The sequence below is a fragment of the Thunnus thynnus genome, chromosome 7 (assembly GCF_963924715.1).
Source record: "Thunnus thynnus chromosome 7, fThuThy2.1, whole genome shotgun sequence".
Taxonomy (NCBI): Eukaryota; Metazoa; Chordata; class Actinopteri; order Scombriformes; family Scombridae; genus Thunnus; species Thunnus thynnus.
The window spans coordinates 7,303,973-7,314,871 of NC_089523.1; the positions used below are offsets into that span (position 1 = coordinate 7,303,973).

Sequence of the window (10,899 nt, forward strand, 5' to 3'; positions counted from 1 at the left end):
CCACAACATTATGTAATAATGCAGGACCCTGTTGATTTTGCACATTAGTGGTGCACATTTGTCACATTTGTGTATAATCTAATTACCAACAACCAAGACCAAGTAACCAAGAAAGTCTGTGGTGCAGCATCTTTATAACATAATGACCTCCCAGCTGACCTCCCAGTGAGGAAACAGCACTATACCCGCAAGAAATGATATTATTGTTTATAAAATTTGTGTGAAAGCACACACATTCTTTCTTTCTCACTGTGTGTGTGTTATTTACTGTATGCTTTAGAGTTGCTATAAATCATTTATTAATACTTAATTTAATCTTTTAATATTTTTTATGAATGCCAGGTCGCCATAAAACAATCTCTGTACCCTGTTAATGAGAAAGCAGAGTAAGGCATCAAATTTCATCCCGAAAATAAATATATAAATACATAAATAAATAAATAGGGGTTTCCCTGTGCTGTTAAACTCATGAACAGGTCATTTTTGAAAGGATGGGGGGTACATGTTATAAAAAACTTGATTAAAAGCAATGAGAATATAGGTGCCTTAAAATATCTTGTACAATAGTATCAAATGTTGCTTCTCCATAGCTTAAGAGCACTTAAGAACATACAGTACAGGCTAATATATTCCTCAAGGATTCACAGCACAGCCACAGATCTTCTCCAAATTATAGCCATTAATCAGCGGAAACAAATATGGTAACACAGAAAAGGCTGTGCAAGAAATAACTAATCTTAATCTAGCAAGGCAAATCACCTGGGGCCTCAGTGGGGCAGCTTATTTTCTGAGTTTAATATGACTTTCTATATCAGTGACTGAGCTGCATCCAGCAAAATACTTTCATTTTTTCATCAAGGCTATTTCCAAAATTACAACCTGCTGCAAAGGGCCAATTTTGTTAGAATTCAGTTTCTGCTGTCTAGGTTTTTCGATGCTTTTTCATTATTGACACACATTATGCCCACTAGGCTACCATATCCACCACCCTGGGAATACGGAATTGCAAGCTATAATACTAATGTGATATCACACTGTGTCCGTCTGTCTGCTCAGAGTCCAGAGGAAAAAACAAAAAAAAAACTCTCATAGTGTGTGTATTAGGCAATCTAACCTGGCTGAGTAGTTTAATGTGCAATTCTATTTGTCTGCTGTAAGAATTTCACTCTTGGGAGATATTAGTGACATATATTACAGGCAGCCATTTGCTGTGTAGGTTGCTAAATGATGATGGAAACAATAAGAAGATGATGATATTTGTTTAAATTTGATGATTACAGTGCAATAAATACATGAAATGTTGTGCGAGCTGTCAGAGTATGTCCCTCCCAGAACAACTGCAGCATCAACAAGGATTTAAATAAGATCTTTTTTTAAAGCAGCGCTGCCTGCAGAGCAGTCAGCTCTTTTTGGTGCTTATAGGCACAAGGACGCTCTAAGGTTGTCCAAATTATTGACAACCTAAAAATGTCACACGGTGCATTGTGTGCTCATAACAACAGCATCAGCAATCATAGTGACTTGCAGCACTGAAACTAACAACTCTGTGAAGAAAGTGTGATCATAAGTTCACAGCGCTGTAATGAAGTAGATGTGATAGTTTTGTATAGATTTTTGTTCTTTGAGCACAGGCTGCCGTGGGCTCATTCCACATCCATTTATGTTACAGTGCTGCAGAGCACTGCGGTGCTAATGAGTCGCCCTCAGTGCACCTGGGTGACATTTCATATGGTGGAACATAGAAGCTTTTGTCACTAAGTAGACTTACAGTCAGCAATAACCTATAATGTATGTTACATTTCAGGCACTTTGCGGAGATTTATGAGTTACAGTTAACACAGCGGTATCAATGATCCCATAATACTATAGAAATGACAACCAGAATTGGTTGTTATGAATAGTCAGGCTAGTGAGGTTGTCCATACAGCTCATTCACTATGCTCAACATACACAATACTATGCTTATGTTGCGCACACTGTAGTATACAGTTGAGGTGCAGTGACATGGAATACATAGAGGGTAATTTAAAGTCAATATCCTTTACTCATAAACACAGACTGAGAATACACACCCAAGAATGCTGTTGAACACACTGGCACACACACACATACACACACATACACACAGTTGGGGTTTTTTCTCCGGCGAAGTAGGTCTGGGTGGAGATCCCTCTGTGCACAGCAAGTGTGACAGATAGAGAAGCACACTCATGCATCTTAATTTGATCATTTACTGAACACATGGAGAGAATAGAAAACCCATCCTCTTCATTGCTGAAACCAATGGTCCATTGTTCTGTTATTTGGGGTATAACACAGAGAAGTGAATGCCTCATAGGTGCATTTTTTAATACCAGGGTCGATTTGAATGTTTGAAAATTAACTTGTAGGGAATGTATATTTAGATATGTGTATGTGTGTATATGTGTTCAGGTCAAATTCGACCAATTTTCAAGTTTAGATGTGTAAAACACACTTTTTTTTTTAAAGAAAAACATTTTTTTTCTGATCAAAACAAGACTTCATTACATCCTCTACATAATATTACATAATCTTTTTTTTTTTCAGTGCACCCCCCCCCCACACACACACACATGTACATCTCCCTCCCCATAGCTGTATAACAGTATATAGGTTGCAGCTTTCTTGCGCTTTATTTCTCACATCTCACCACACATCTGGTGCAGCACACACACACGCACACACACACACACACACGTTAACTTAGGTCACCTTTGGGGACATTATACAGATTTACATTAATTTCCTGGCTTTTGTCCCCAACTGGACAAGCCGTCCCCAATTAACTGGTCTTTAGTCTGAAATTTGTCCCCGAAAGACACACAGACAGACAGACACACACACACACACACACACACACACACACAAACACACACACAGCTGTATAGCAGTATACAGACTGGTGCTTTCTTGTGCATTAGTTCTCACATCTCACCACATATCTTGCACAGGGTGCACACATGCATGCACAAGCATACACATGCACGCGCGCACACAGGCACGCACACGCATGCACGCGCATACACACACACACACACGCGTGCATGCCCGTGCTCACACTATGCCAGAGATGACACTTGTTGTGTAATTTACTAAAATAAAATGTTGTTTTATCTGTATCAGTGGTAAGTTTGACTCATAACACAACAGATGTAACAATAATTGTTCATTTTAATGTATAAAAATATAAATAAGTTATTTTGGGAATTATTTTGTTTATCAGATCATCTCATGGTCTTATTTGCCTGTTCTGTTCATCAAAAGCGATAAAATAGATAAATTGTGCCTATTTTAAACTAAAAACAATTTGTACATTGTAAATTAAAAGTGGTCTAAGGTACATAAAATATCAAAGTAACACTAAGGGTGTAAACCCCTTTTTGAACACAATAGGAGAGTTAAACTAAAGTTTAAGTATACTCCCCTCTTGGACATGAGACAGCTCCTAACCCTCATATTCCATGTTTCTATTTGTCCCGTCTTTCATCCTATATCTCCTTGTGCACCCCTCCCTTTGTTTCTCCTGATGCTTCTGTCTTCTCCTAAACTCTGTACGTGGCCTAATCACTCTACTGTCACCACATTTAGATCTCTCTATCCACTTGTCTCCGCCCTTGCTCTCCAGTTAGTGTGTGTGACAGAGTGCAGTGCCTCTGCATACTCCCACTGACAGCTGGCTCGGGTTGGAGGAGGAGGGGAGGAACGGGAAAGGCGGGGGGAGGGAGGGATGAGAGGAGGTAGAGAAAGGCAAAGAGATAGACCATCATCCCACTGGTGTTTCCCCCTGGCTCTTTCTGAGGAAGTGTCGGTCGCACCGCTTTGATGCCGCCTACATCATGCAGAGGTCTGAAGCTGTAAGAATGCCTTCTGGCCCCGTTTTGCCTTGTCTCACTGGCAGGAACTGGCCAAGGAGATGTTATCTGTTCAAAGTCTCACATATCTCTCAATATCCTTCCTGAAAACTATAAAAGTAAATATTACTTCCTCTTCAGTCAGACAATGAAAGTTCACATTTAAAAAATGTCTGTGTTTTTTTAAAATTCAAAGTCATTTTGTTTTTCTTTTTATTCTTGCTTTGCTTAACCTAATTCTCTGTGCCTCTCTTTCTTGAAGCGTATAGGACCATACCAGTGGTTTTACATGTTGTCGCCCATTTACCACAAATGGCCCACTGTATACTTTACATCACAGCTTACCATTTAGCTAACCATGCAGGTGTGATATTTGAGTGCACAGTATTTTTTTCTTGTCTTCCAGGCTTCCACTCGACTTCTGTACAATTGGAAAATGTTTTAGTTGGATCTTTAAACCTGTTTGTGCTGTGTAATCCACTGCAGTATAAAATAAAGTCTGCATTCCTTTTTGTCAAAGTTATATAAATGTTCTGAGGTAATGCAGTGTAGACTTTTAAAATAATTTCACTGCACATCATGCATTTCCACACAATGATACAGTAACATTGACCAAATGTAATACACAGTTTGATGTGTTCATTGTGATGAAATGGCTTCCTGGAGCAAGAGGAAAAAATCCACCAGGGCTGGTGGATGGGCATGTAATGTAGCATGTCTGACTTTCATCCAGAAGACCAGAGTCTGTGTCCTGTGGCAAACTAGCAATTTTCCTAATCTTAAACTCAATCTTAACAATAGTTGATCCATATTTACCTAAGCTTTACCAAATCAGTAACAATGTCTGATTTAAAGTGTGTTTTAATATGTCTATAAATGTCTCATAGCAATCATGCAGGTGGTACACTGTCTAGAGAAAGTTGAGAATCCTTATTTTGATTGAAATTGTTCATCTGAGAGGTGAAAGGAAGGAATGGCGAAACATTTTCAAACAAAACTCCACCCCAGCGTTTCTGATTCAACCCTCTCTAGAGGTTGTTTCAATATGAATTTTTACTGCACTGTCATGTCATATGAAAAAAATATTGCATTTGTTTGCTCTGATGTTGAACCGAGCCACCTCCTGCACATTTCTGTCTGTTCAAATGATCTCTGGGTTCTCTGACTGCTTCAGATGCTAGAGGATTGCTGTTTCTCTGCTCTTTGGTGTATCCTCTATCATCTGTCCATTCAGCAGCTCGATATTTGTTTTCGTCTGTCCCTCTTTTCTCTTTTTCTCTCTGCTCTGTTTTTGGCTTTCTGTTCTGCCTGACTCTCTACAGTCACCAAAGCTGCTGCTGTCTTTGAATAGCAGTCCTCCTCTGGTCCAAGGCAGACTTGGCTGCAGAACAACAGGCTTGTTTGTGGGTCTTGGCAGCGATGCTTGCAGACCTGTCGGGGGGGGTTGTTTTTTTCTGCAGTGCACTTATAGGTGAATGTTAATGTTTGTGTGTGCTTGTGCAAAGGAAACAGACAGAGAGAGAGAGAGAGAGAGAGAGAGAGAGAGAGAGAGAGAGAGAGAGAGAAGAAGAAGAAGAAGAAGAGAAAATAATTTCCTTCTTTTACCTTGGGGGTAGAGGGTCAGCTGACCGTGACCAGCCTTAGCAGACACATTCATACCACAGTCAGACCTTCCCGTTCCTCCAGATCTGGGATATCAGTCACTTACAGACAGAGAGCTCTAAACAAACATGAGCTTGACCTTGATAAACACATTCATAATACAAACACACACACACACCACACACCACACACACACACACACACACACACACACACTCTACGCACTGTTATGTCTCACTAATTCAGAGACACGAAAATAAAATCTGAACAAACAGTTCACGCCTTCACACAAGGCACACAGAAGGCTGTAGTGTTTTGTTTCAACTGTGAAACAACAATTTCAACTGTGCACAAAAACAATCTCACATTCCTGAGCTCCAGTTTTCCATGCTGAATAAAGGCATATATATATATATATATATATATATATATATATATATATATATATATACGGAGGAAATAGCAGGTATGTTTAATTTGACTTAATGGCCTCAGCAGAGTAAGGACTGAACAAATAGTGATGGTGTATTGTGGCAAAAAATCAGCACAGAGGCCGAGGCTGTATGAAGAATTAGGTGTTTTTCTGCTTAGCCTCTTGGCATTCTACTTCCCCTGGTGTGTGTGTGTGTGTGTGTGTGTGTGTGTGTGTGTGTATGGTGAGGTCTCAGGTAAAGGTCACATTAAACATATATGTGGAGCAGCAGGAGGGAGGAAACTGCCTCCGTGCAGGTCTCCAATTTATGAAGGGTCATGATAAAGCAAGACCTGGCCTGCAGCAGCCCCTATGTATGACCTGTTTGTATATGGAAAGCACAGCATTTAATATGTACGCATAACATCTTTCAATTTGTCACGTAGTCACTACAGAGAGCCCGCGTATGTGAAAGTTGAAACTCAGACTATAATTAGGCAGCTCATACTTTGGGTAAAACGTGAGCTTCAGCATGGAAACAGTTGCCGAGGATGAACACCATGTCCATGTGGTTGCTGTGGTTTTGCTTTGTTTCATCAGTGGCCTAGTTAAGATATAAGACACAAAAATGGGTGAAAGGGTTGTTGAAGGCAGGGTTATATATGCCAATATGAGAGCATGCATTGATTGTCAAGTGTTGGGCTTATCTGATGTAGAGTGTCCTAATTGTCAACAACAAATCCTCAGTGTCTACTTCCTGACATTACATCTGGACTGTTTCAAATCTAGATCCTTTTTGGATCAATTTGCTACAGGCACATACAGATGCCCCTCTATTTGGCAAAGCTTATAGGACTTGAGTGCTGCTGGCTCCCGAACTGAGACTGAGACAAAAAGCACAACAGCCTCAGCTGCATCACAGGATTTACAATCAAAGACACACGAAACAGTGCCAAACAATGTTAAAAGCAATCAAAAGAAGAGCTAACAAGGATGAAGGGGGATTATTTCTTATCCCTAAACTGAAAGTTTATCGTAAGCATTTTTTGATGCCACCTACTAATATATGAGGCATCAAAACAGCACAAAGAATAAGAAAATTCTATTCAGTCTGTCACAAATACCAAATAATATTTAGAATAGCCTAATTTTGCCTCCATCCTTAATTCCAAATTGCTGCATGCATCAAATGTTTTTGAAATCACTTTATTGCACTGTAAAATAATATATGAGAATATAGAAGAGTTAACTAATATTTTATCAAAAGCTTCATGTGAATATGCAGGTTATGCAGGTGATGAACACTACTGGCAGCTAAACGTGGACAATGCACAATTTGAAATATTTAAGTTGACTTGATATCTTAAGTTTATTGAACTTGTTTCTGCAAGTTAGGTGTGACTGTGGCTCAGGAGACAGAGCAGCTCATCCACTAATCACAGGGTCAGCTGTTTGATCCCCAGCAAAGTGTCCTTGAGCAAGACACAGAACCACAAAGCTCTCCTGATGGTTGGTCCAATACTGCATGGTAGCTTGCTGCAACTGGTGTGTGTGAATGAGAGGCAAATTGTAAAGCATGTTACATAAACAAACTACATAAATGCAGCCATTTACCATTTAATTGTTAGTTTTACATTTTCACGACCCATGAGCTGATTTAGAGCTAATTATTCAAGTTAAGCTCAGTTAACTCACATTGCCAAGGCAGCAACTGAATGAATCCATCTTAAAATGTTTTACAGTGTATAAATGCAACACATAGTATCTACGTGAGAAAGTAGTGTGAGTAATAGCAGTTTAATTTTTACTCATTTAATACAGGTTGCCATGATGACTGTGGGACCAGTTTTGTTCTGATTTCTCCGGCTCAGATGGGAACTGAAAATAACCTGGCTTCACATACACAGCTTTAAGTGCTCACACAGGTCTAAAAGACATCAGAACTGAGTTGCACATGGAGGGGAAAGAACAACCACTGAAAGACTTTCAGTTTCAGTGTGTTGGCAACCTAAATCTGGTCAAAACATGACAGGTTCACCGTTTAAGATCATCCATGAAATCAAAAAATACATTTTATAGTGAATTTGGTTGTACTCTAAACTCTATAAAGAATAAAAACAGACAGTTATAATATGAATATGAAAGTTTTATTTATAAAATATAGAATTTTCTGATTTCCATCTTGTAAAGTTTTTCTTTCACATATCCTTTATACAACAACAAAAAAAAGAGATATACATTCAGTTTAAAGAGTATTTAATGGCGCCTGTCCAGAGGTGTCGGCATCCTCTTTTCTCTTCCAGAAACCATCAAGAGAGAAGTAATACAACAGTGGATCCAAACAACAGTTCACACTAGCGAGACACATCAGCAGCGTGAAAAAATGTTTCCCACTTTGAAAAAAAACAACCAAAGACACAGGCAAGAAAAACACAGTGAACATCATCAAGTTCATGGCAAAAATCAGCATGACATTCACCTTGTTGTTGACCTTTGCAGAGTCATTGAGACGTCTGTGTAGAGTGCAAGACACCAAAACAGTGGACACAACGTTGACTGTCAGCAGGGTGACCACTACCACAGGCTGAATGTAAGACAGATTTGATTGAAGCAGCTTCGGTTCACGAAATTCAAAACAGGTAGATTCGTTTGTCATGCTTCTTGTAAAGTTAAAGCTCTCAGGTATGTTCACCACAAGCACAAACAGCCAAACAAGTGCAACAGATTTCCAGGCGTTGGAAGGAGTTCGCAGATGGCGTGACCTCAGAGGATAAACCACAGCCAGCAGCCGATCCAAGCTGATGAAGGTGATGAAAATGGAGCTCGAGCGGATGTTGTTGAGAAAGAGCATTGTGATCCAGATGCATGCCATAATGCCGAGAGGCCAGCTTCCTGTGGCGTAAAAGTAGACCCTCATGGGCAAGGAGATGACCAGCAGCAGGTCCGAGATCGCCAGGTTGACCATGAAGATGGCACTGGGGGATTTGAGGCTGTGGCGGCGAAGCAGAATCCACAGTGACACAGCATTGAGAGGCAAACCCAGCACCATAACAGATCCAAACACCACAGCATAAGCTCTGTTCATTTCCAGGTCTGTTGCATTGTCGTGCACGGTATTGTTGGGCATGTTTTGCTTCTGTGTGAAATGCAGAAGTGATGGCGACCGAATGTAACTGCGATAGAAATGACAGTCACCCCGCCTTCATCTGAATCAGATGTATGAAGAAAATTGTGTCTAAAGGTTGTGTCTACAAGATGAAGTGACAGAGAACGTTGAAACAGGAAACAGCCCAGGAAGAGTTGCAAAAATGTGGTATTCGTGTAAACCAGATAAAAAGTTGGTATGAAGTCATGGAAAAGAGTTGTTTTCTGTGGGCATATTATATTACTCTTATGATCCATAGTCTAAAAACCAATGCATGTTTTGACATGTCTTTTATAGTTTCATACATTCACAGCTCCTCACAGTGATTTGTCAGTCAAGAGGGCGGGAGAATGTGGAGAATAAAAGGCAAAAAGCGAGGTGCATGGTCTATCACAGGGTTACATAGATTCATGCTATTCAAGAGGTCTCATTTCTGTGAAGTGTAGTGCAAGTATAGTGACACACCATCTGTGCTGTACTGGGAAATATCAGCTACTGAAATTCCACCTGACCTGGCAATCAGGCTAATTAAGCACTGTCAATGTACACTAATTACTGGCTGAGAAGGGAGGAAAAAATGACTATGATTATGTTGCCATTGACATCTTTCATATGGCATTTAGCTACGTGTGCACACTGTTGTATGACTAATGTATTTGTGTGTTTATGTTGGACATACCTGTTGTACACCACAGTGTCTTCAGGAAATGTAAATGACCCAATTAACTGCTTTATCTGCATATTGTGGTGTTACAGCCTGAACTCACTGATCCACACAAACAATATCGAGAAATAGGTTATCAGAAAGTAGAAAAAGGTTGCACACCATCAAAAAAGTTTCAATTACAAAAACAAAACCTTGTGTTATAAAACCACTGAGATATTTATCTATGGCATGCTAAAACATAGTGTAAAAGTAGCACAAATAGACTCATAAAGTCAGTGAACTGATTAAATAATGTGACATACACAGCAATGTTCATCTTAAGTTTGCTAACACTAGCTAACATTAACTTAATTTGAGTTCACTGCAAACATGTCTTCTAGAAATTACATTTATATAGTAGTAATTTGCAACAGGAAATATTAAAAAATTAGTATCTGGCAGGTCACAAAATGTTGATACTGAATGTATCAACACAATGCACTTGCACAATGCAACACATTTTTTTACCTACAAAATCCACCTGCAGCACCTTGGTTAATATAATATATTATGTTATATTATGATATAATATAATATGATATAATATAATATAATATAATATAATATAATATAATATAATATAATATAATATAATATAATATAATATAATACAATATAATATAATATAATATAATATAATATAATATAATATAATATAATATAATATAATATAATATAATATAATATAATATAATATAATATAATATAATATAATAATACTGGAAAGAGTCAATGGTGACTTGAAGCACATGGAACTACAATCTTTCCCTTAACTTAACCAGAGAGCATTTGTTGCCTCACCAATGCAGAACTTACAGTGCAAAACCTGATCTATGGTGTTGAATTATAGTATTGTTGCTGCCTTGCTGCAAGTTCTGCTTTTTAAAACATCACAAGCATCAAAACCACTGGTTTTACGCATTGCTCAAGCGTGAACTTCTATTTTAACACCATTTACATGGTTCCATGTAAATGTACAAAGGTTGTGTATTGAACTGTATGCACCTGGTCAACATATTTTCTTATGTGGAGCATTGCATATGATCAATATGCACAGTATATATGAAAAAGAGAGAAAAAACACCAAAACCTTCTCCCACAGTGCATACTGCAGGGCAAGAGGTAATGGGAACTGCAAGAAAGAAAAAACAAACCCACAAGT

General features: G+C 38.8%; 1 protein-coding gene across 1 annotated transcript; it reads right to left on the bottom strand.

Moving 5' to 3' along the window:
- Nucleotides 1–8,034: 8,034 nt before the first annotated feature.
- On the bottom strand, nucleotides 8,035–9,138 carry LOC137186700 (lysophosphatidic acid receptor 4-like). The gene has a single exon (XM_067595754.1). It carries the CDS (start codon nucleotides 9,011–9,013, stop codon nucleotides 8,132–8,134), a length of 882 nt encoding a protein of 293 aa, XP_067451855.1. The 5' UTR covers nucleotides 9,014–9,138; the 3' UTR covers nucleotides 8,035–8,131.
- Between the last annotated feature and the right edge of the window lie 1,761 nt (nucleotides 9,139–10,899).

What these genes read in the sequence shown, in the direction of transcription:
- LOC137186700 (XM_067595754.1), bottom strand. Translation starts at nt 9,013, where the DNA reads ATGCCCAACAATACCGTGCACGACAATGCAACAGACCTGGAAATGAAC.